Raw genomic sequence first — 27,957 nt, forward strand, 5'->3', positions numbered from 1 at the left:
CATGGAGAAAACCATGAAAATACCCATACATCCAGCCCATTCGCGGGATTTGAACCTCGGACCGAACTACCAGTGTTCAGCGGGGGAATTCTAGAACATTACTAATTTATTGCCAAAAAAACCATTAAGTACACAAGTTTTTTTTCCAGCTATTTCGTGATGCATATGTAACTTTGAGATGTCTTAAAATTCAATAAAGGAAAGTAATGCAGATGTAAGAAAAACATAAAATTTGAGCTTATTTTTAACATTGGAAATATTTTGAAAGAAAATGTTGTATATCTTTTAGAAAATATAAGGTATTTTTCCTTAAAAAAAAAAAACTTAATATTTAAAGTTACATAACTTCCCTTTCCCCACAAATAAATAAATGCAGCATATTTTGTTACAAGCAGTAGCTGTAGACATTTCACATAAAACATATGTTCTACATGTGTAATTATTTATAGTAATATTACAATCAAAATATTTAATATTTAGGAATACATCATTTTTGTCTTTTGTATAAGACAAATATGTTCTATATGCATAATTATTTGGAAGAACTTTTAAGTAAATTATCTGCAATTTTTACATATATATCCTTTAAAATTTCACATGAAAATACATGTTCTTACATAATCACTTGCAATAACCTTACAAGCAGAACACTAGTAATCTACAAATATTCCCTTTAGTAATTCACATTCAAAAATTACGATCTACTTACACTATTATTTCCTGTAATCTTTACAGATGTTTACATTGGTAAATCACATATGAAAAACATGTTATACTTACACGATAATTTCCTGTACAGGCATATGCTTCGGTAATCAACATACAAAAACTTTGTTATGCCTACAGAATAACTTCCTGTAACATTACATGTCAAACATCTGTAACCATTACAGGTATAATCTCTGTAAAGTTACTAAGAAAATTCCTGTTTTGATTACTCAAATAATCCATGGCATCCCAGTTTCCACGACTTTTCTTAGTAACTTTACAGATTTTTTTTTACAGTGTACGCACGGAAAAATATTATTAAATTCCTCCAAACTGTACATGAGCCATTTTATTATAATATAAGTAAATTGACAATATCATTGTAAAAAAAGTATCACCGCAAGTTAATACAGATAAGAAGATTTCGAAAGTTTTAGTCGCACTATCTTCTTCAGGTGTAATTAAGATACAGACCACTTGGGGCAAGCGTAAAGCACAACGTTTGAAAAACTAATTCGACAAACCATTGAGTTAATTCTTGCGGTTTTACTCACTTTGGATACTCTGAATTTTTGCGCAATTTACATAGCACCTTTCTTTGAATTTTTTTTCACCAAATTTAATTCACTACTTAGTAAGAGAAGAAAGATATGGATGAAACATATGAAACACATCGTGCTAGGAATAGGATACATCACGTCAATTTAAGTTAGAATCGCTGTCTTTCTTGTAATTTACAAGAAAGCTGCGCATATGTGAGCTAATTCCTTCAGTTATTTTGTACAGATGCAAATCTTAAGATATAGTATAAATATTAATTTGAATACTGATTGCGAAATGGCATTGTCATGATAATGTACTGGCAAACAACCGCTTTTGTGCCAGATAGATAAATCGTGGAGAATTTTTCAAAACCTTTAAATTAATTTTTAATTTTAAAAGATGATTTTCTAATACCTAGATTTCGCAAAGAGAAAGTTCGTACAAACAAGGCATGAAAGTACTTCATTTGGCGCTCCATTTTTAACTATTGCGTTACTTATTCTCAGATTACTACTATGCTTATATTTATAGCAATAAAAAAGATAATAAAAGTTAATTAAATATTCTGAAATCTTCCATATTAAATAAAGCGGCCCAGTTTTCTTCTATGAGAGAAAATCCATCCCTGTATAATCACAGGAAAATTAAACATATACACAAGAAAACATGAAAAACAAAATCATTTAGTTACTTGTAAGTAAAATAAAATTCAATGCAAAACAAAGTATTTTAAAAGAAGAAGAAACAAAATAAGCAAATAAATGTACATAATTTCAGTAAGATTCAACATTTAACATAGATAGAAGCCTTTTTCACTTATTCCTCAAATTTGCATATCGATACATTGTGCGATACCTGGACCTACACATGCCCACAGTATGCAAATATGAAGAAATATATGGAAGTCTGCAGCGTCAATAGAGGTACACTTATTTAAACATATAAGGCAACTCTTCATGAAAGAAATTCAAACATGAAAAATTCTAAGAGCAAATCCAAGATATATTTTAGCTTTTAATTCAACTGATCTTAATTTTAGCAAATAAACCATGCAGTAAATTCCAGCACCAATGGATCTTCTTGAAGGAAAATTGGAATAATTCAGCCTAGAATACCACAATGTAAAGACACTAATGTCAAATTTGTATGCACAGATACTGGAGAAAGACAAATATAGATAAAGAAGTCGAGACTTTCAGATCACAATGAAACTGCCTCTCTGGACAGAAAGTAATTACTCGAATTCCAGCTATTCTGGAGAGGCAAGGAAAAGGAAAAATAAATGTGGCGGCATCTTCTGCCACTCTTCGTGTTTGGTTGGGAACATCTGGAAACCAAAGAATTTTTCCAATTACTTGACCGACCGTTCAAGAGGATAGTACGAAACCGTTGCAAAAGCTACACTTGTATTTGTTTGGAACTATTATTTCGATGGCAAATGTCACAACAAAGTATTTTATACCTTCAAGACGTGTGTAATTGCATTCTTTAAATAACTGGAGGAGAAATTTTAAATAATTTGGAATATAATAGTGTTAAATAATTGCAACTAACGCATCTGAAAATAGCATATAAAATTTCAGTTTGTTTGTGTTAACTAAATATAGATAATTTAATTATAAATCAATTAATTAATAACTGTAATGAGCCTTTATTAATAACTCTATATTCCTAGCATGTACTACTATTTAAACTATAATAGTTTGTTAGACGAACTGTTTTGTTCCCTGCACTTTGGTTAGAATCAATATTTTATCAATGTGATACATGAAGTCACTATTTTAGTAATGGTTCTCGACACGAGGGTAGCTAGAAAATAATTAGCTAGTGTAGAAATATTTTATTTTGTTATATAATGATGTTTCAGCCACCAGAGCTCTCTGCCTGTCTGTGAGATATTATTTCGCAATGCGCAGATTGTATGCGTAGTTCGCATTTTGTTCTTGCATTCTTAAAAACCGCTAATTGTAACTCTGTCGTTTTACTTTGTGCTGTGTTGTGTTCGAAAGTTAAAACCGCCGAATAAAGGTTAAATTTACAGTCCACTCGCATTGATGTATTCTTAGGTTTATTAATTTAAAGTTAAGATACCGCTTCGCTACATTATTTGGTCGTCATACGCCGGAGCTTCGAGAAAAACCCGCGCTTGTGAATAAGAATTCTACGTGTCCGTAATGGAGTTGATAATGCAATTTCGGTTTAGAATTCTCAAGACTTACGGAATGCATACAATGTTCGAGGTGAGTGAAATAGCTAACGCATTTTAATTGCATTTGAGATTTCCTTATTGCTACTATTGTTGTGTTTAAAGTATTAGTAAAATCGAGAATTTAGAATATTTTCAAAATGTCAGATATAGAAAAAAAGCGAAAGAAAATTTTGAAAACACAGTTAACTAAATTCATTGAGAGAATAGATTATGATAACTTAGATAATGCTGAAGCTGAATTAATCTTAGAAAAATGTAAAATTTTTAAGGAAGATTTTAAATCTCTATTTAGAGAAATTTATACAAATTGTGATGATGAAAAAATAGACACTTTAGCTGACGAAGAACAGTCGATTTTAGAGAAAATTGAGGAGGTTCACTTAAAAATTATTCGTAAGTTAAAGATTTACAAGGTAGTAAATGCAAATGGCGACAAACCTGTCGTACCTGAATCAATCTCTGAAAGTTTAAAGTTACCAAAATTATCTTTACCCACATTTAGCGGAAATTTAACTGAATGGATAACATTTAAAGATTTATTTAACGCTAGTGTTCGCAACAATTCAAATCTTTCTGGAGCTCAAAAATTACAATATTTAAAGAGTTCTTTGAAAAATGATGCTTATCGCATTATTCAGTCAATTCCCATAGCTGATCAAAATTTCAGTATTGCTTGGAATTTACTAGAAGAGAGATTTTCTAATAAGAGAGAACAGATATTTGCTTTTATTAAAAGAATTCTTAACGTTTCACAAATACAAAAGGAATCTGCATCCTCGATATTAAGTTTAGTAGATAACGTAAACGAAATAACTCGCTCATTGGAAATATTAGATCAAAGGATAGATAATTTTAGTGATACTTTGTTGTTGTATATTATTTTGCAAAAACTTGACGTTTCGACAAAGTTGTGGTGGGAGCGTCAATTAAAAAAAGATGAAATACCAAAGTTGAATGACTTGATAGAATTTTTGAAGAATTACGCTAGAACATTACAGAACAGTAAACCTTTAGTTAGTAAAACGCATAAATCAGATAAACCAGTGTATAATAGGGTTACTTCTCTGATTTCTAATTCTACCTGCTTATTTTGTAAAGAAGATCATTTTTTATACAGGTGTTCTAATTTTTTAAATTTACCAGTGCGAAAACGAATAGAGTTTGTTAAGACTAATAAACTTTGTTTTAATTGCTTGTCTAATGTCCATAAAGTTAAAATGTGTAAGAGTGCAAACACCTGCAAGCATTGTTTTAAGCATCATCATAGCATTTTGCATTTAGAAAATAATTTCAAACCAAAAAATGCATCTAGATTCCCTTCACCGGAAGCACAAGTGTTTGTTCCGAAATCGCAAATTAAACCAGAAAACACTTTGAGTGAGGTTTCTCCAACTGTTTGTGCAAACAACTATGAAAATAAACATTTTGGAGCTCATGCTAATGGTAAACGTAGTCATGTACTTTTGTGTACTGCTTTAATTAAGGTTCAAAACTCAAACCAGGAATTCATAAATTGTAGATGTTTACTAGATTCAGGTAGTGAAAAATCATTCACTCGTCGGAAAACAGCTATCAATTTAGGATTGAGCATAAAGGATTCGAAGATATTAGTGTCATGCTTAGGTACTTTCAATACAACTACTACTGGAGAAGTTGACTTGTTGTTTACACCTCATTTTAATACTAATTACAGAATTTCAACGTCCGCTTACATAATAGACAAAATTACAGGAAACATTCCAAGTGTAACTTTACCTTTGAATTTATATGAAAATTTCCAGGATTTAACTTTAGCAGATCCTACATTTCATGAATCGGGAGAAATTGATATTTTACTTGGAGTTAATGTATTCCTTACTTTAATAAATGGCGAGGTAATTAAAAGGGGCAAAAATCTTCCATTTGCATGTTGTTCTAAGTTAGGATGGATAATTGCTGGAACTACACATTTTGAATTCCCAAACCGTAAGCAGGTTTCAGTCAATACGCTAAACGTAAACACGGAGGAATTAGTTAAATCATTTTGGGATTTGGAACAAATTCCCACATCGAAACCTTTAACTAAAGAGGAAAGATTGTGTGAAAATCATTTCGTGGAAAATCACGTGCGTAGTGAAAAGGGTCGTTACTCAGTAAAACTGCCATTCAAGCCTAAAAGAAATGAGTTGGGTAATTCCAGACCATCAGCCTTTCGAAACTTTCTTAGTCTGGAACAAAAATTAATAAAAACTCCTGAAGTATATCAACAGTATAAAGACTTCATGTCCGAATATTCATCACTTGGACACATGGAAGAATTATCCTATGATAATCCAGATAAAGTAAATTTTCATTATTATATACCTCATCATCACGTGCTAAAAGAATCCAGTCTTACCACAAAATTACGCGTCGTTTTCAATGCTAGTGCCTAAACTACATCAGGGATATCGCTTAATGACACGCTAATGAATGGTCCCAAGGTACAAGACGACTTATTTACTATTCTTTTGAGGTTTAGATGCTATCCCATAGCCATTACTAGCGACTTATTGAAAATGTATCGACAAGTTCAAATTCATGATGAAGATCGCGAATTCCAAAAAATATTTTGGAGAGATGATCCATCGAAGCCGATTAAAACTTACAGGTTGTGCACAGTTACGTACGGCACTACTTCCGCTTCATACCTGGCTACTCGAGTACTCAAACAACTAACAATTGACGAAGGAACTAAATTCCCAAAGGCAGCTGAAATAATATTACACAATTGTTATATTGATGATGTCCTATTTGGTTCAGACACAGTAGAAAACGCAGTAGAGTTAATTTCACAACTGAGTGAACTTTTACAAAAAGGTGGCTTTCAATTTCATAAATGGTGTACTAATGATCGCTCGATTTTGGAAACTGCTTTGAGTGCTCGGAACTCAAATTCTTCATGTGCAGTAGTTGATACTAAATCAATAAAATTATTGGGTTTGGAGTGGTATCCAACGCAAGACGAGTTTACTTGCCACTTTGGAAATCTCGAAAACAGAGAGTGTTCTACTAAAAGAATAATTTTATCTTCTATTTCGAAAATCTTTGATCCACTTGGTTGGTTAGCACCTTTTATAGTTGCAGCAAAAATCTTGCTTCAAGACATATGGAAATTACAAATCTCGTGGGATGATCCCTTGCCAGATGAAATCAATCAAAGATGGAAAATCTATTGTGAAGATATCGCAAATCTTGAATGCATTCATATTCCTAGGAGAGTATTATTGCCCAAATCTACAAATGTAGAACTTCATTGTTTCTGTGACGCATCAGAGAAAGCTTACGCCGCAGTGATTTATTTAAAGTCTTCAAATCATTCTTCAATTTCGGTGCAGCTACTAACATCAAAAACTCGCGTAGCTCCCCTGAAAGTAATCTCTATTCCTCGTTTAGAACTCTGCTCTGCAGTTCTATTAGTGCATTTGGTTCAAGCTGTGCAGAATTCATTGCAAATTCATGTTGACAGTATTTACGCATGGAGTGATTCAATGATAGTTTTGTCCTGGATACAATCAGAACCAACACGCTGGCAAACATTTGTAGCCAACCGCGTTTCAGAAATTCAATCAGTCTTACCTTCATCACATTGGAATCACATAAAAGGAAAGGAGAATCCAGCTGATTGCGCATCAAGAGGTCTTTTGCCTTCAGAGCTTTCTACTCATGACTTGTGGTGGACAGGTCCTCAGTGGCTTAATTCAAATAATATTCCGTTCTCTATCAACTTACCATTTTCAGAAGAGTCTTTAAGGGAACAACGGAAAAATATTTCTTGTGCAATTGGAACAGTCGCTTCGCAAATTCCAGTCCTTAATGAAGTTTCATCATTTTTGAAACTTAAAAGAATCATCGCATGGTGTTTTCGGTTTGCGAATAATTCAGCTAAATCTACCGCAACAAGACTTAAGGGTTACCTTAAAACCGAAGAATTGCAATACGCTAGAAATGCAATTGTTAGAGTAGTTCAAATGGATGAGTTTTTTAATGAATATAATCTTCTGAAAAAGAATCAACCGTTAAACTCAAATAGTAAGATCCTTTCTTTGAACCCGTTTATCGATAAGAATGGACTTATACGCGTTGGAGGAAGATTAAGACAATCCAACATCGCGCAGGACAGAAAATATCCTATTTTGTTGCCCAAGAAACATCACATAACACAGATTATAGTGAATCATTTTCATGAATCCCATCTTCATGCAGGCCCCCTGCTATTGCTATCAGTAATTAGAAGAGAATATTGGATAATCCACGCTAGGTCAGTTGTAAGACAACAGATTTGGAAATGCGTGAAATGTCATCGTGTACGAGCTAAAACATCTACCCAGATAATGTCTGATTTACCATCGTCTAGAGTCGTTCCGTCAAAGGTTTTCTCCAAAGTTGGAATCGACTACGCCGGGCCATTTCAAGTGAAGCCCAGGCAAGGTCGAGGAGTAAAACCAATGAAATGCTACATTTGTGTATTCGTGTGTTTTACTACAAGAGCTATACATATTGAATTAGTAGGTAATCTTACATCAGAATCATTTATTGCCGCTTTGAAGCGCTTTGTATCTCGAAGAGGAAAACCGATAGAAGTGCATAGCGATTGTGGCACAAATTTTATTGCTGCAGATAAGGAATTGAAAAGAGTAATAAACTCCTTGAAGGAAAATGAATTGGTTAATAAATATTGCTCTACTGAAGGTATTAAGTGGATATTTAATCCTCCCGCAGCGCCACATTTTGGAGGATTATGGGAAGCTGCAGTCAAATCTACAAAGTTACATCTCAAGCGAACCATAGGTGAACAACTTCTAACGCAAGAAGAATTTATGACATTGCTAGCTCAAATTGAAGCTTGTTTAAATTCGCGACCGTTGTGTCCACTGTCTGAAGATCCATCAGAATTTTCTGCACTTACGCCAGGCCATTTTTTAATTGGTACCCCGCTAACTGCCTTACCAGAAGAAAGTTTACACGATCAAAAAATTCCTATATTGCAACGTTGGAAGCTTGTTGAGAAAATGTTTCAAAGCTTTTGGAAAAGATGGTCCAATGAATACATTTCTAATTTGCAACGACGTTCAAAATGGTTGAAAGTGCAACCTAATTTAAAGGTTAATGATTTAGTTATCATAAAGGAAGACAATTTACCCCCGCTACGATGGAAATTGGGAAGAGTGCTGGAACTTTTTCCTAGCTCAGATAATATTGTGCGTATCGTGAAGATCAAAACCGCTAACGGAGTTTTCAAAAGGCCAATTCACAAACTTAGTGTTTTGCCTATCAACGATTAAGTTTTTTTCCTAAAGCATTATAACTTTGTACTTTGCTTTAGCTATATAAGTTCCTGAATTGTATCAAGGCTTCTGTGCATCTGTTTTGAGAACAATTTAGTTTCATTGCATAATTACATATTATGTTTTCTTGTGAATATTTTAATGATACATTTTTGCATAATTTAATATTGTTATGATAATTTCATTTTGTAAAAGCTATTTATTTTGAAACGATGTTTCAACGCCGGGCGGAATGTTTCAGCCACCAGAGCTCTCTGCCTGTCTGTGAGATATTATTTCGCAATGCGCAGATTGTATGCGTAGTTCGCATTTTGTTCTTGCATTCTTAAAAACCGCTAATTGTAACTCTGTCGTTTTACTTTGTGCTGTGTTGTGTTCGAAAGTTAAAACCGCCGAATAAAGGTTAAATTTACAGTCCACTCGCATTGATGTATTCTTAGGTTTATTAATTTAAAGTTAAGATACCGCTTCGCTACAAATGATGGATATTTATTTCTAACTCAGAGGTATTTTTTAAATGTTAACTAATTGTCCATCACTGTATGTAATTAAATATTACTATTTCACTATTACAGTATTTTCTTCCAAGACTTTGCTTTCCGTTCTTTCTCACCTAAGCAAGGAATTATTACATACGACATGTAGGTACACGTTAACTGTATTAAGCTGTATTTGGAAGAGATACATTCAGATGTTTCGCGATAATTCACAGCAATATGCATAAGGGTATGACTAGAAAATATGGAAAGGCTAAAGCATGGAAAACACAGCTTCACAATATAAATAAATTTTGTTAGCGATACGTTAGCTTAATGTTTATTACATTACATGCTAGGTTACCTTAATGTTTATTACATTACGTGCTAGGTTGGTTACCTTAATGTTTTTACATTGCGTAAATATTTGTAACTGCCATAAATTTCCATATACTTATTTTGCAAATCTGTACATTTATTTATCTCCTCCTCATAATTTTAAATTCATATTTAAAGTTACCGTCACGCGCGCACGCGCAATGAGCCTTTGGAGGTCTGTCGAATTTGGTAGCTTATCTTGTCGTAAGTTGGATACAATCGCCAAAATGTCGTCTTGTTTAGCTTTCAGCATAGAATAAGTGGGTCTATTGAATTTTGTGCACTTGGACAAGTCTAACTCAACAACTAAAACTGGGCTAGAATTATAAATGCTAAAATTGTGCTTGCTGAATGCCATTAATCTCAGATTCAGAGATAAATAATAAATTACCCGAGAATTTTAATCTGCATTTAGAAATCAAAGCTATTAGCGTGATGTTCAGCGGAGGAGGAAGTCCTGTACAACAGCTGCACTCAATGCTCAGATTTCAAGAAGTTGCATTAATTTTGGCAGTGATATTCATTCAGATCAATACATTTTTATCATTGAAATATATACACATTTTTTGGTTTTGAAATCCTATGAAAATATATTTAGTATTTTCATTATTTTGCTAACAATAATTCTTATGGAAATGAAGAAAAAAAGAAGGTCAAAGTACAGTTTACAGACCAAGACAACAAGGAAAAAAACATTAAATAAAAGCAAACAGGTTAGCTGAAGATGTATAACCTTTGGAGTATGTGTAAGAATTTGCATCAGTTTGGAAAACAATATATTTAACTTAAGGCGACTGATAATTTGCTTGCGTGTTGCTTGGTTTTCGTGTTTTAACTCATCAACAATCTCAATACTAAACTCTAACATACGTATATCTCGCGTCCAATAAAAGTCCTTACTTATCTTTTAATTTCCCAACGGTTGATCGTAGACATCTACTTCCAACGACACAAATATTTACGCATATATTGTTTTGAAACTAAACATAAAATAATAGCTTAAAAACAAGTTTCCAGTGCTAAGAAATTCAGTGACGAGATCTCTGTGCAGATTTTTGATGAAACGTATTCGTCCTTATTAACCCAAAGAGGCAATTTTCCCACAAAAGCTTTAATTTCGTTTGGCATTTTGCATTGATTTACTATACACGGCGAATCACTTTTCAAATTATTGTCATCAAATATTATCGCCCTTTATTATATTTAAAGAAATTAAATAATTAAGAATCTGCATAAATGTATATATGTTTCTCGCATTGTAATAAAAGAACGGTACCTAGAGCCATCAAACTTTAACGTACGTCTCCACCTGAATATGGGCATCTGGAAGCCCAAATTTGGGATTTAGAATTTGTTTTATTATCTATTTCATATTTTTTAAAGCATTTATGATCTTTTGATTAAGAAACTCAACTATTTCAAAGCGAGCAATAGCAACACTGGAAAAAAAATCTTTATCTTTAGCGCGCGAAACTGTATATCAGAAATTCTAAAGATGTGCTCTTTTAAATATTTTGTGATATTGCTGTTGAATTGTATTTTATGCATCAAGTTCATTGACATTTAATAAATAAAGGTAACACACAAAAAGTTAAAAAACGTCCCCTTTGCGCGTAATATAAGATCTGAAAGCTTTCAGACCATTTTCTGTATTTTTGATTTTTTTTAAATTTTTTTTTTCCCAAAACGGAGATTTTTATTTACAGAAATTCATAGAATTCATATTCTAGAAACCACTAGCAGACTTTGCTATTGGCACACAGGCAACTCGTAAAGTAATTTACGTAAATGAAAACTATTTCTAGTATAATTTTTTGTCTGTTTACTAGATTATGATTTTAATTACTGAAATTTTATAAGAATTATCCTAACGCATTTTCAAGATTTTATAAAATCTCACTGTCTTTGGTAGCATGAACTCATGAGCTCTAGAAAGACTATAGAGGAAGTATCCTCTTGTCTTAACCTGTAGACAGACAAAGTCAGAAGAAGGGTGTGAACAGCCCTTTTATTTGAACACAAAGAAGTAAAAATGACCTAGTTTCGGTTTATACAAGCCAACACTTCTGGCTTAACTTAAGTAATGTTGAACTAAAATTAAATGTAGTTAAATTAGCCTAACGGCTCATAGGATAAAGTAAGGCGCAGGAAAGGCTCTGGTTTGTAGAAAACCGGCGAGACAAGCCTAATGGCTAGAAGCACTCAAAGCCACAGAATCAAATCGCTATTTAGTCACAGTAACAACGTGGCCTCGAATAGGCAGAACACACTTTAAAATCAACTTGCAAGACCTTCGCTTAAATAGTACGTCTTTCTCTTTCAATCAGAATACAGGAGCGCTATATCATTTATATTCTGGCATGAAAAGCGTGGGTGAGAAAGAGTGCGACAGGAGAGTTGCTTTAACTCAAAATTAACTATCAATCAAAAATAATCCTCACAAGTTTGAAAACTTATAAATTACTAGCAATTGTAATACTTGCAATTGTAACAGAACTATACATTAAAGAATGTTGCAAGCTAGTGAATCACAAAAGAATATCTCAGAATGGAATTTAACGCAGTGAATTAACTCTGAATTATAATAATTTATTCACGTATGACCCTCAAAACAAGTCGAAAATGACTTCAAGGATCCAAATTGAGTATCTTGGTCAATTTTCCTAGTGCGGGAGTGTAATACACTTTTTATTATGAGTCATTTTTATGAGTATAAAAATGTTCTTAAATATAAAAAAAAGGTCCTAAAAACAACGAAAATTCAATATGTAGCCATTTCGCCGAAATTATTCAGTGTCATAAAATTTGCATGTATGCGTGTGTAGACGTGTTTTTATAGATACACAAGAATTTAGGGAAATGACTTTTTTGGTTATATATTTTGTTTCTAATAATTATTTTCAGTATACAAATGCCATCAAACTGAGAATTGTCAAAAGGTGAGAAATGAAATAACTTGAGGTGCAGGCATAAAACGTGTATATATGATAAATGAAAATACGTGACATAGTGCATCCGTATTTCCTCTGGCTGCCCAGAGAAATATTCGTGATGAAAGACGCTTTCAAGCGATGAATAATTTAGTCAGCAGTTTTTTTTTCCTTGCCATAGAAAAGAGCATTTTAAGCTCAACGAAAAGGAATGTACTTTGATGACAATTTAACTTGGAAAATAAATATCTCGGATAACATAATCTCAGTTATACTCTAGAAGTATAGTTTTAATAAAAGGAAATGCTAACAAATATTTTTAGCTTTCAGGCTACATCATTTGTGATTTGCCAGGAAAAGTACTGAATTCTTTACTTCTAAGCATAAAAAGGTAACCCGTTTTAAAAAATAAAGAACGCTTTTACAATAAAGAATTCTTACTAAAAGCTAGAAGAAATTCAACAAAAATTTAAAATTCAGAAACTCATTTCTGAAAGCAAAAAGCGAAGTTTTGATCCTCAGCACAATCGACTGCATTTGAAAAAGCATTGGCCTGACAGTTTATTGCCAAGAAGGAGTAAAGAAGAAAAGTGTAAGTTTTGCCATAAAAGATTATAGCAGAGAAAAGAAAAAATAATATAGTCCGATTAAAAATACCTAATTTTTAAGACTTCAAATATTAAAAATTTTATAGAAAATTCAAATAACATGTGCGATACTTGCAATAATTCTATCTGGTGCTGGTGTATTATGTATTAAAATTAATGTATGAAGTGTTATCATTCGGGGCTCAGATTTCGTACTATAATACAAATAGGATTAAAGTATCTTTAGGCTGTTTATCGTTATGTCACATTTGAGTTACGGGCCTTTGAGCGGAAAGTTTGGCTATCTTTGATCAGAAACAGAGCTCTGTAATAGCAGAACCAACATATTTATCAGATTTTTCATCCTATAATCCCGCTGCTCTCTCTTATTAAGATCTCTTATTATCTACAGGGCCAAAGCTTTCCGACAATGCAAGTAATACGAAATAATGAGACTGTATTTTATGGCAAATATCAACAGAGACATTCTCCCAATTTTTCCAAAAATGTCAGTAGAGGTGAATGAACTTCCAGTGGATATAATTTCGAAGGGGACAAGATAATAATTTCTTACACTTTAAATAAAACAAGTATTTTATGTCCTCCTTTCGAGCATAAGAGTGTGAAAACTAAGTTTATTACACAACACATATATCTCATTGGTAGCCTTGTATTTTATTTATGAGAAAGTAATCGTTGTCTTTCCGTTTCATGGAGTCATTATGTCCTTACAAAGTATTAGAATATCAAATGAAATCAGTCTATATTTACATTACATAAGGAAAAATCGATTAAATAGCTATCATTCTGACCATTCTGCTATCTGAAATCAAAACATTAATGCAATTACAACTCTTTACTGATACATTAAGAATATCTACGAGATAATTTACAAGAGAATATTTTACCAAAATATTAAGCTGATACGTTACGAGAAAAGGAAGATATTAGAACACGTTTTTAATTTAAAAAAGTAGCTCTGCGCTGGCCAGCACTGCTCTAAATGAAGTAAAATTTTTAGAGAATTATTTTGCATACAAGGAAAAGTAGTTGAAAGAGATCACTATCCTGAAACATTTTTTCCATTAAAATAGAAACGAAAGAACACAATTTCGCGAAGAGAAACTTGTTTAACAAGAAATCTTGGAAAATAGGACGCAAAGAGGTCAAAAAAGGTTCTGAACTTTCACATGAGCCTTGTTAAGTAAATGTTATTTATAAAGAAACATAGTTCATAGTTTACATCATTTCTACAAAAATAAAGCAAAACAAAATCTGTCTTCATAAATGCATCGAAATTTTAATTTCAGCTTAGGAAGAAGTTTTTCCATCTCCGTCATATCTCAGTTCCTCTAGTGTTTCACATTGCAACTTGCAGGGAATCTTTTTAATAAAATGTTATTTAGAAACAAATTGAATGGAATGACTCAGTTCATAGTTTACATCATTTCTTATAAGATTTATATGCAATAATAATTCTATCTTGATAATTTGTTACGGCCTGTTTATAGAATGGTGGAGCTGCGTAGATATCTGAAACGCATAACGAACAGAAACTAGCCCTCGTGGCTGAACGAAACAAGGCACAATCTATTTATTCTTCGCATTTTACATTACACATTTATTCTTCTCACTTATATTTATTCTTCTTTACATATCATATTTATGCACTATGCATCCCACCTAAAGATAAGTGGCTCTATGTATTCCACAACTCTGTAAAGGTTTACATCTTTGACAGAGATAACATAGACAACGGACAAAGCGAAGCACCGAGCTATAGGACTCATAAGATGCAGGAAAAAAGTGCTGCGCAAACAGTAACACCCGTATTTATAGACTTCAGTTTTTTGTCTAAATTTTTAGCTTCGACTAGATGAGAGCCATCCACAACGCAAGATGATTGCATAAGGAAGCATGAAACGGATAGATGCAATCAAGAAAAATTGTTATAAAAAATTTAAAACAAAAAGGGGAGATGCACAAATTAAAAAGAGGGATTGCAAAGCTATAGCTAATTTAAGTTAAAATTCTAAATTACCAGATTTTTTATCTAAAATTAAGCGCACTCACGAAGTATATAATTAAAAACTTTTTTAAAGATAATAGTGAATTATTAAGCTTTCATTCCATCAACTTAATGCTTTATGTTGTTTCAAAACAGCAAAATTAAAGTAACTTTAAAGAAAAATTCTTAGTGTTAATTTTAATGCAACTAGCATATCACTGAAGTAATCGTAATTTCTTAGACTTATATTGAAAGAAAATAATTACGGAGCTGTATTATGGATTATAGATACATATCATCTCTTAACCGTAAATCAAAACGTGGAAGCATTAAGGGGATGAATATCGCTTTAAGCATCGCTTTTCGCCGTCCTCTCCTAGCCGCGAAAATTTCCCCTCAGCAGCCGTTTGTTTTTCGTAGCGTGTAATGTTGTTTTCTCTGTACATCACAACTTCCCATACATAACATTCGTAGTGGATGAATGTCAATGAATATTAAGTAAAATTATAAGAATATAAAGCATAATGGAAAAATAATAATATCTCTCCTTATTTCTAACAGCAGCATAATTTGATAACATCTGATCCAGACGGTCCACTCCTCCCATTTTGTTGTAATCTTTGACAATTATTGGTTTTTTACAGTTCTTTTCCGTGTTCCAACATCAATCATCGAGTTATTATGGACTGTAATCATCAAACGTATATCCTTTTTGTCTTTCCAATTCACAACCTCATTTTTTGTATCTTTTTCAACTGAGTAGACGTTGAAGCCATCTCTCACTGTCTTGTATCTTATGTATAATGGCGCGAATATTCATAAAATGTGGGGAAAATTCAATTAGAAATAGAATGCCTGATTAGTGCCACCCTCTAGGAGGTATAATGTAGAAGAACGCTTGAGGCGCGTTACGGCCGCCCTGCGGAAGTTTTACTTGAACGCGCTAGAAGCGTTACGGACGACGAAGAGGTTAAGTAGGCGTCTGAAAGCACTTTCAGGTGCACGCCGAGGTTTGACGACCTTGAAATCAACGCTAATGCTTGATCTCTTAAAATATTAAATCACTGATTTCAGAGAACATTTTTTTCCATTTATAAATATTGAAAAGATGACCGAAAGAAATTCGAAATTGAATGAGCTATGAACTGTAGTAGTAATATCACATTTCATTTCACTGGACGTTAAAACTTCAGCGCTTGCAGATAAAACAGGCACATTTAATTGAATTCTGTAGATGACTGCACTGAAGGAATGAAGACTAGGGTCAACTAGTGGAAAGAGGCAGAATCGTATGATCAAATCTCGAGAGATAGATAGATATAGTCAAAAAGTAGTAAATCACAAAAGCATGAGACCTAGTCGGTCAATATTACGCATCGAGCTGCAATTTGGATCGGTATTTTTCTTTTTTGAGTTAGTTGTAGAATATTTGACACTTTTCTGTTTTGCCGGCGCAAACAATATAAAGTCGCCAATAATGGTACAACTGATGCTAAACGGAATATCTTCGCTGGTAACCTTTTACGCCTCAATTTAAAAAAAAGTCGCAGCCATTTCTTATCAGCTTGATTGTCTTTCAATACTGGCATACAATTATATAGAAGTTTTACAAGATAGCTAAATTTTATGTCCTAAGACCATTCGCGGTAATTCAGTCAGTTAGGATGCAATCAAACCGCTCACCCGAAGGCGAAAATATAGAAAAGGCAAATCAAGGGTTAAATTCATCAATTCTAATGAGAATGCACTAGCGAAGTAAAACATTGCGGTTTTACGTAAGCTATACGTACGAAGTGAAATAGTTCTTGCATTTAAACTTGTATTCCAAATTAAGATTTAACTTGAAATTAATGTAGATAATTACTGAGAGAATAAGATTTTTGTAGCGTAGTTTACGTAAGATGAGATAACTTGGGGTCACGTGATACGAACCGGCGAATCAGGATGTTCAACCATGAAAGCATAGTAAATTCTTAAATTAATGTCTTTTTACAAATTTATTTCTTTATTTATTGGCTTTTTTCAAAATTTTAAACCATATTAAAATTTTATGCCTTCAAAATAAAAAATTTGTTATACCTATTATTTGTTAACATTTTTTTATGTGTACACTGCATGTTGTCGCCAACAAAATCTGCTTGGCGAGATTTGCGCCGGCGAAACGGAAAACTAAAGAATTTTTCTAATGTATGTAGACTGGATAGGTTTTTTTCGCATACATGTTTTGATTTAGATGATAGGACATTGTTTCGCATGTAATATTAGGAATTTGATAGAAAGTTCAAATGATCTTTACGGCCCTAACTGGATTTTTAACTTCTCCATTTATATGACATACATAAACCCAATTTGTCTTCAAAACTACATCCAACATTTAACTTCAGCCTGAGAAGCTTCTCCGTCTTATGTCAGTTGCTCTTGTATCATAATATTTAAACACTGCAACATGCACTGATAAATAAATTTAAAAAAACAAAATCTGAAATCTTTCAGATTTTAAATCACGTCCAAAGGGGCGTTTTTTAACATTTTGTGTGTTACCTTTCTTTATTAAATATCATGTTCCTCGCACTTAAACCATAAGATCCAGTGCAACAGCAATATCGCAAAATAGTTTTAAAACGAGCATATCTTTAGAATTTCCGATACAGAGACTCACGCGCTGGAGATAAAAATGTTTTTTCTGCACAACGTTGCCATTGCTCGCTTTGAAATCCTTGAGTTTGTTAATCAAAAATTCGTCAAAGTTTTAAAAAATAGGAAATCGATCATAAAACAAATTTCAAACTTCAAATTTGGTCTTCCACATGCTCATATTCGTTGGAGGATTACGTTATTCAAAATTCGATGACTCTATGTACCGTTGTTTTATCACAATACGAGAAATATACATACATTTATGCAGATTTTTCATTATTTAATTTCTTCAAATATAATGCAGGACTCTAACATTTTGTGGCAACAGTTTGAAAAGTGAACCGACATTTATGAGTCCGACGCAAAATGCCAAAACGAAACTAATAGTCCTTCGGGATTCAAATCCCTTTGGACTAATAATTTGAACGGCTAATGTTTTTACTTACTGTAGCAACTAATGTAATGGTACACAAAGGTATGGTTTCATGTTTTTTTTTTTTTTTTTCTTTTGAAATCAAAAGCCATCTGAGAAAAGCATTTAGAAGGGAATTCAATGAATACGACAATAAAAACAATGACCTTTTAACGCAATTGAAGCAATGTTTCAAAATAGAAAAGTTAACAACCGTAGAATTGAGGGAAATAGATATTAAATGCTTACGTTGCATAATTTCACATCTGCCTTTACAAGGTTACTTAAAAATAATATGAATATTCAGAAAAATTTCTGCCAGCTTTAGGATATTCTTATTGGGCATATGTTTTCAAGTAAGTTTAAAAAGAATTTATAAAGAGTAAGTTTATAAAGTTTATAAAGAGTTGACAAGTATATATTTTTTATTTAAGAATAAAATAATTTTATATCAATTAGTTTAGTTTTTAAAGCTAGATTTAGTTTTGGTTTATTTGTTTTGGCTCATCCAGATTGCACTTGGGGAAAACCGTGGAAACGCCCATGCAGCCCTCCCATTAGCCTGGAATCAGACCCATGTCGAATTACCAGTGTTCAGTGACCTGTCCTTTTAAAGCTACAATTCACACTATGTTTCATTTATTTAGAGCAGCAGTCTCTGTGAGTTCGAAAGACTCGTATTTGACTCCTAGGGAGTTAGGTAAATTCTAACTCGAATTAAGCGTGTAGATTTATTTAATCAGGTTGTTTAGAGTAATTAAGCTACATTTAAAATCATAGAAGATTCATAGTTAGTATATATCAGTGATTAGCCAGTTATATAAATGACACTTAAATCATTGTATCATAATACAAATTTAGATTAAAATTAAGCAATTCTCAAACTCTTGTAGATACACCTGTAATGAAACATTACTAAATGTTCTGGAATATTAAAATACTGGCATATAATGGGTATTCGGGGAGGGAAAAAGCGGGTATAGGTTATAAGGTATTTTCTCTTTCCTTTCCGACCGCCTACCAACGGCCGAGCGGTAAAGTCGCTGAACACTGGTAGTTTGGTCCGAATCCCGCGAACGGGCTGGCTGCATCACCGTTTTCGTGGTTTTCCCCATGTGTAACGTATATACGAGCCAGTTTCTATTAGAAAGTCCTCCACGAAGGCATCCCTCCCCTTAGGCAGGCAGATAGCCCTAATATGCTTTGCCATAATTAAGTAAACCAAACCTTCCTTTCCGCATAGCTTCGTGGTGCAACTAGAAGCACCTGCGATGCAGGAGGTATGGAATTCGAGTCCCGTCGAGGACACTGAAAAATATTTCTAAGAGACCCTATAGTAGTTTTCAAACCAAAATATGGTGGGAAATAATTCGTCCCCACCAGGATTTGGCGTTTGGGTCCCCTCATTTCCAGTCGGCCATTAAAAGGGGGAGTACTCACGCCTTTCCTCGTGCCTTCACGGTGTAAAGGAAAGCACGTTTGACGCGTATTCGGGAGTTTCGGAGTAATAACCCAGCGAGGGCACTGCTCATTTTTCACGTCTCCTGCAGAGAATACATAATGACTCTACAAAGCTTTTAAATCCATAAACATTTGACCCTAAACCTGTACTTTCATTTGAAAACAATCTCAAAAGAAAGAAAATAATTGAAATGCTTCGGGGCAGGGAAAGCTGAGAGTGTTTTGTAAACAGGAAAGGAAATTAAACATTTCAAGTGGCTTTTCAGGAAAGCAAAAATTTCGCAATAATAAAAATATCCATCCTGCTTTAAAATGCCAAAACTTCCACAAATTTATGCTAGTGCAAAAACCGTCTTAAAGCAAAAACAATAATTTGCTATTTCGATTAATTTTTATGTGGATCGTATACTAAATTAGATTTCATAACTGCAGAAATTTTCCTCCTACAGTCTTCCAGCTTATTATAGATTCTATACTTATCCAAAGAAATTTAGTAATTGGAAATACAAATCTAATTTATATCCAAAATTTCAGGGGGAAAAAAGCCTGTACCGTCTATTTTTAAATTGCTGTGCATTGATAAAAGCAAAATAAAGGATTTCTTCATTCTTAATTTAAAATGCTGATATGTACATCACATGATTTCTTTGTACGGAATATTAAATTATACCCATTTTTTCCCTGCATTTCATTTAAATTTATTTCCTGGAATTTCATTAGAGATATATTCTTCATTAAATTAATTCAGTTCTCACTTGGCGGCAAGGTAAAAATACACAAAAACTCAAAATATTTTCATTAAAAATTGAAAGATCTAGAAAAACATAAAACACCAAATATAGTTAAAACAATTTTTTAAAAAAAATTTTACAATTAAAACTACAGTTTCTACGCAAAAAGAAGCAATTCGGTCAGGTGGCATGAAGGTAGATTTTTCGATGCACAAAATTGATTTTATTTATATACATGATTTTATTTAAATTTAGATGTAATTTTTTAATTTGTTTTGCACATTTAACCCTTCGTAACGTTTAAGGTACTCTAATTTTTAACTTATCAATTATACTTTCCCAGGATGCAGATGATCTTTATTCAGTTTTAGATGTAATTTTTTTTTTTTTTTTTTTTTTTAAATTAACTTTTTCTTTCTAGTTTCCAACATATTCTGAATTTTAACTTATTTTTCATAATTTTCGATCACAATAACGCTTTTGATTTTAATAAAAAGTTTCCTTTTGGTCCCACCCGGCAAAAAGACACTGAAGGTGCAGAATGAATTAATTCACTATTCTTCTAAATTTCAAATGTATGGATGTTATGGAAAAAAAAATATGCTTAGCCGCATTTAAACAGCTTTTAAATTGTTGATAACTCTACAAATATTGGCTGCAGATTAACTAAAGGCATAAAAACTTTAACTGCAATATAAGAACAACATAATTAAATTATTTTCAAAGCAAAAAATGCACAATTTACCTACATATAAGAATTTAAAAAAATGAGCTCAAGGAGCCGAGTAACAGAGTAGGTGTGTGTGTGTATATATATATATATTTATATGAAATAATAGCAAGGAAAAGGCGGAGCACTGTTGATGCATAATACCCAGATAGGATAGATTGTCGATCCATACTGAAGAGGAAGCATTCTGATTACGTAGTATGCTAATGTGTTGAGATGGTAATATCTAAGAAACTTGGCAGTCGAGGCAGTTTTAATTCCATTTTTATTTTTCAGTTGGACGTTTGTGGCCACAATTCCCTTGGTACTCTAGTCGTGTCTATTCAAGAACATTTACATTTTTGATATTATAGCAATAGGAAGCGAGGACAAGGAAATTGCATCCTAGCAGGGTAAAGAGCGAAGCCGAAGTGCATAGTAATGCGACATGCGACGGAGGACGTGGGCACCACCCCTCTACCAATACGGTTAATCGGTATAGCGCCACGTCCACCTTTATCTAGATAACCATACATGTTCATTGTGCCAATATACTAATATATAAACATACATACAAATTTGGTACTTCATACAGTGGCGTTAAAGATAATTAATGTTAGACACTGGATAATACATTGCCATGTTACAACGTGTATGCAAAAGCATGGATACGATAGCATATATACATAACGTGTGTACTCATATGTTGAGTACACTATGACCCTTTGAAGCATTATCATTAGATTACAGAAGACATGTACATACTGAAATATTAGGTGCGCAATGTTATGCTGGAATAAGTAATTAGTACAGTGAATTAAAAGTTAGACCCTAGATTAGTACTGTGTAGTACAGTGTCTTTGGTGCAATTAATTTTAGAGTGGGGCTCTAGTTAGTTCTTTGCGATACGGTGCCGTGTTACAGGATAAAATGTGCAGATGCATAGTTACATTATCATATATACAGAACATAAATTCATATACATATATACAGACACATTAGGTACATGATTATTCCGTGCGTAATAGATGTATATTAACTATACAGTGCCAAGATATGTGATAACACTAGTAGATACATGGGTACAATTACATATAAACAAAGACATACACAATTACATATAGACAAAAGCGTATATACGCTTATATTTTGGTACACAATAGTCATTGGTGACATAAATATTTCGTACTTACTTCATATACTGAAACTTTAGATCCATAAAATAATGTTATAACTAGTAATAGGTGCTTATTTAATTTCATAATAGGACACTACGTTGATATTTTGCCTTACTGTGTCACGTTACATAGAAATGCATGCGGGTGCATGGGTACAGCTTCCTATTTACAATGCTATACTGTTTTCCTATTTACAATGCTATACTGTTTTCCTATTTACAATGCTATACCTATTTACAATGCTTATATCATTCGATTTCATAATCAATAGGTACATGGCACATTTATATACATGAGCAGATGGTACATTGTAGAGTGCTGTTGAGGATAATTGATGCAATTAATTTTATAGTATTTTAAAAATAATGCATTTATACGCAATTATAGGGTGCATAATTGTCATTGGGTACTTATACAATAGGCGCATACTACATATACATATTCATATATTAGTTTCTTAATACAATGCTAGGGCAAGTAATTGGTGCTGTTATTTTTACATGTTACATGATGCTGTAGGCGATTGGATGGATAAACTAATATATATACTAATATACATATACACAACTTTTAGGCACATAATAATCACTAGATTCTCAGACATTAGGTACATGGTATACATATACATATATAAACAGATAGTTCATAATACAGTGCTATGGAAAGTAATAAATGCAGTTAATTTTATAGTAAAATTCTAGTTTAACACTATGCGAAACGGCTTCATGTTACACAGTGTTAAATACTGACGCATGAATACAGTAATATTTCTACTTGTTAATACTATATATATAAAAATATACAAATATTTTTAGGTGCATACTTAACAAAGGATACATAATTATTAGATGCACTATGCATATACGTACATAATACATAAGATTAGTACAATGCTGGAACAATTCATTGGTGCTGTTAGTTTTAGTGTAAGATCCTAGTTTAACGCTATCTGGTACAGTGCCATACTACAGGATGATATGCGCGGAGCCATGGATGCAGTTATATACATACTAAAACACGTATACACAATTATTAGGCACGCAGTAATCATTGGATATATAAGCATTATATACATGGTACATATACAGACGATACATAATATATAAACAAATATATATATAATAATACTGCTATAGAAGTTAGTTAATGCAATGGGGTTTTTAGAATTAAGACTTTAGATTAACACTATGCGGTAAAGTGTCATGTTGCGTGATGTTATATTCGGATGCATGGTTACATTATCATATATACGAGGATATATATACATATTATTAGACACATGGTAATCATTGGGCTCACGATCTTAATGCCTTAGTCTCGTGGACTTGAAAGTACGTAATAAGGTTCAAATGGTGCTATTAATTTGATGATGCTAAATAATATTAATACAATAATGCAGCAATGATTAATACAGTTAATGATCAATACAGTAACATTTATACTAGAACATATATATACAAGTACAAGGCGCATAATTACATTGAGTATAGAAGCATTGGGTGCATTATACATATACATACATAAAACATAACTACATGGTGATGGTACTTAAGATACATTTATAAACAGGTACAGATGGTCCTTATTTACATATTGCGGTACAGATAATAGACATAATTCGTTTGGTTGGCATAATGCAAATTGATTAAATAGTTTATTCTTGCTATATTACTAGGAGTGTTGGACACTCCTTACGATAATTTACAGTTATTTTGTGGTGTTGGTAGTTGGTGCTAGACACCGAATTACTATTCGTCTATATGGCTAAGTATGGCACAGGTCTGTGTTAAGATCGGCCAGTTTATCCATTAAAAGCCCTATTTTTCTAACCAGGTGCCTCTGTTTTATCAAAAACTTACAGAAAGCTTGTCGATTGGTCGACGGAAGGTTGATGTGTAGCCCTTCTGTAAGGGGACAGGAGGTTAGATAATGCTCCGGAGAGCCAGTCTGTCCACAGGCGCACTGGCTAGTGTTACTTATCCCGCGTTTGTTAAAGTACTCGGGAAATGGTCCATGACCCGTAATGTATCTTACCAATTGCATGTTTGCAAAATTTTTGGTAGTGTCCACGTAGCATACATAAGATTAGTACAATGCTGGAACAATTCATTGGTGCTGTTAGTTTTAGTGTAAGATCCTAGTTTAACGCTATCTGGTACAGTGCCATACTACAGGATGATATGCGCGGAGCCATGGATGCAGTTATATACATACTAAAACACGTATACACAATTATTAGGCACGCAGTAATCATTGGATTTATAAGCATTATATACATGGTACATATACAGACGATACATAATATATAAACAAATATATATATAATAATACTGCTATAGAAGTTAGTTAATGCAATGGGGTTTTTAGAATTAAGACTTTAGATTAACACTATGCGGTAAAGTGTCATGTTGCGTGATGTTATATTCGGATGCATGGTTACATTATCATATATACGAGGATATATATACATATTATTAGACACATGGTAATCATTGGGCTCACGATCTTAATGCCTTAGTCTCGTGGACTTGAAAGTACGTAATAAGGTTCAAATGGTGCTATTAATTTGATGATGCTAAATAATATTAATACAATAATGCAGCAATGATTAATACAGTTAATGATCAATACAGTAACATTTATACTAGAACATATATATACAAGTACAAGGCGCATAATTACATTGAGTATAGAAGCATTGGGTGCATTATACATATACATACATAAAACATAACTACATGGTGATGGTACTTAAGATATATTTATAAACAGGTACAGATGGTCCTTATTTACATATTGCGGTACAGATAATAGACATAATTCGTTTGGTTGGCATAATGCAAATTGATTAAATAGTTTATTCTTGCTATATTACTAGGAGTGTTGGACACTCCTTACGATAATTTACAGTTATTTTGTGGTGTTGGTAGTTGGTGCTAGACACCGAATTACTATTCGTCTATATGGCTAAGTATGGCACAGGTCTGTGTTAAGATCGGCCAGTTTATCCATTAAAAGCCCTATTTTTCTAACCAGGTGCCTCTGTTTTATCAAAAACTCACAGAAAGCTTGTCGATTGGTCGACGGAAGGTTGATGTGTAGCCCTTCTGTAAGGGGACAGGAGGTTAGATAATGCTCCGGAGAGCCAGTCTGTCCACAGGCGCACTGGCTAGTGTTACTTATCCCGCGTTTGTTAAAGTACTCGGGAAGTGGTCCATGACCCGTAATGTATCTTACCAATTGCATGTTTGCAAAATTTTTGGTAGTGTCCACGTAGCTGACATGGTAATAAGTCCGTCGGTCGGTATCGCTGTTATCCCATGTCTGCTGCCATTTCCCGATTGCCTTTAAGCGCAATGTTCTTTTCAGGTAAGACACTGGCCATGGGATGTTGATTTGTTGCTCCTGTGGCAGCTTCTTTGGCTAGATGGTCAGCCAACTCATTGCCGTGGTGGCCGGCATGCGCTTTGATCCATTCAAGTCTTGTATGGAGTTGGGAATTTTTTCGCAGATCTTCCTGTATTCCCTGAATAATATCGGAGGGGTGGTCAGGGTTTCCTATTGCGTATAGCGAAGAAAGACTGTCTGTCTTTATTGTAGCGTTGCGGGAGTGGTGGGATTGCAGGTAGCGGATTGCTTGCGCAATTGCCACTGCTTCTCCCTGAAAAACGCTATTAAATTGCCTTAGTTGACCCTTCCATTGATCTATGACTGTATCTTGCAGCATGACCACATAGGCACTTCCCACGTTTTCGTCTATCTTCGACCCGTCAGTGAAGATAGTAATCTGTGCTGGACGGTGGGCTGTAGTTGGATTGGTAATTATGCTTATTCCAGTGCCTTTGGCTGCTGGATGGATTTTCAGAGGGCAGCATTTAGCTTCATAGTCCTCTGGATTAAAATATTCTTCCTCAAAGGTGACAGGTCTTTTAAGCTGCAGGACGATTTGTCTTGCTGCCTCCTCTTCGACACGGATGTGTAGGGGAAGAAGGCCAGCCAGCACGTTGATCGCGTCTGAAGACGTCGTGCGGTAGGCTCTAGTGATACCCAATGCAAAAGGTAGTGCATAGTAATGTAAGATGGAAACACACAAAGAGAAAGGTTTTGGTTTGAGTTAAGAGTTTCATTTCCCAATTATTACGTCATCAGCGTTGTGCAGGCCATGCAAAAAGGAATGATCTAGAAATGACGCAATCCAGAGAAGTTATTACGATTTTTAGAACCGAGAAGAGGAATTAAAAGAGTTTACCGTTAGTTTAAATTAAAATTTTGATTCACATATTTTTTATCTTATATATATACTTTTGATGCGGCCGATTGCAACCAAAACGAAAGGTGCACAACTGCGTCTTATAGCAGTCCTATATACAAAATTTCAACGTTCTGAGGCTACTCGTTTTTGAGTTATACGAGATACATATGTACGCACGTACAGACGCCACGGAAAAAAATCTCTTCTGAATCAGTTTTACAATTCCTTTGGGGGGGAAATCCTTTTTTCTGTCCTTACGTACAGATGTCACGCAAAAACATCATTAAATTGCATTCGATAGCGGTCAAAATGGACATTTTCGTTGGAATATGCTACCGGAATTTTTCGCGATTACAATACTTCCTTTACTTCGCACAAGTAAAAAAAATGACAAAAATAATTACCTGAGGTTCATTTGACAAGGCTATGTGGTGTTCCTCGCTAGGCTTTAAAGATCGTTTTGATATCCTTCGGTGCCTCAGATGATAGTAGTCATCAAATATCTGAAAAACAAAAAATCTTTAAATATTTCATAATAAAAATAGAAACAATTCGTGTTTTAAAATCAGTAACAAACATTCTATAAAAGTCATATAGTATAGAAATTGTTAAAAAACATACGATAAAAAAGCGTTAATTAGTATTTCAAAACTCTTAGCTTAAAAAAGAATTTGCTTCGCATGCCATCATTGTTGTCATATTAGTAAAATATACTAATTTGAAAATAATTTTTTTACCATTTTTGCATTCGTAAAAAATCAATGAATATCTTATTTCTTTCCCAAATGAAATAAAAATGAGTTCTTGACTTTTTCTCTTTCCATGCAAACTTTATGGATTCGTTATTTGCTTTTCGGATAGAAAGACCACTAAAAAGGAATTCGTCACAATATTTTCAAATCGTGGATGTTAGATACTTGGTAATATATTATTTTAGATCTGATTGCAAACAACATTTGTGTCATAAAAAGTTTTCACTGTGCTTTCTAATTTAAACGAAATGCATCTATTACTATGCAACTCTGTAGTTTTATATTAGGCTCTTGAAGTTCATTTTTCACAAATTATTCTTTTTTAAAAGCATACTATCAGTTTTTTATTTTGATAGTAATGACTACATACGACTAAATATTTCCAATGCGTTAACGTATCACAGATACAAACACAGATACAGGTAATATATATATGTAATATTTTGGCAGTTGGGCACATAAATGTCATCAAAATCCGGACATGCCCGAGTGGCTTACAGCAGAAATGATGACACCGAAAGATTTCATTTATTCACTTAAAATGGCAGATCATTATTCTTTTAGATTCTCCAAAACTCCATATCCAATAATGATTTAAATTAAAATAAGGTTAAAGTTGAGTTTGCGACGTCATAACTATTCTAACAAAGGAAAGAAGAAGAGACAGAGCGGCAACAAAA

The 27,957-nt window shown here is 33.3% G+C and overlaps 1 protein-coding gene across 3 annotated transcripts in view; it reads right to left on the reverse strand.

Annotated features, from left to right (window-relative positions):
- Positions 1 to 27,957, reverse strand: part of LOC118185709 (proprotein convertase subtilisin/kexin type 4-like) — a 553,482-nt gene that overhangs the window by 200,448 nt on the left and 325,077 nt on the right. For all 3 annotated transcript variants that reach the window (XM_085810775.1, XM_085810774.1, XM_085810776.1), the window contains exon 2: positions 26,930 to 27,028. In XM_085810775.1, the coding sequence (XP_085666901.1) occupies positions 26,930 to 27,028 (99 nt within the window). The remainder of the gene's footprint in view (positions 1 to 26,929; positions 27,029 to 27,957) is intronic.

This window comes from Stegodyphus dumicola, chromosome 2, assembly GCF_044657685.1.
Source record: "Stegodyphus dumicola isolate Sdum_Otavi_A_Nest chromosome 2, ASM4465768v1".
NCBI classification, from domain to species: domain Eukaryota; kingdom Metazoa; phylum Arthropoda; class Arachnida; order Araneae; family Eresidae; genus Stegodyphus; species Stegodyphus dumicola.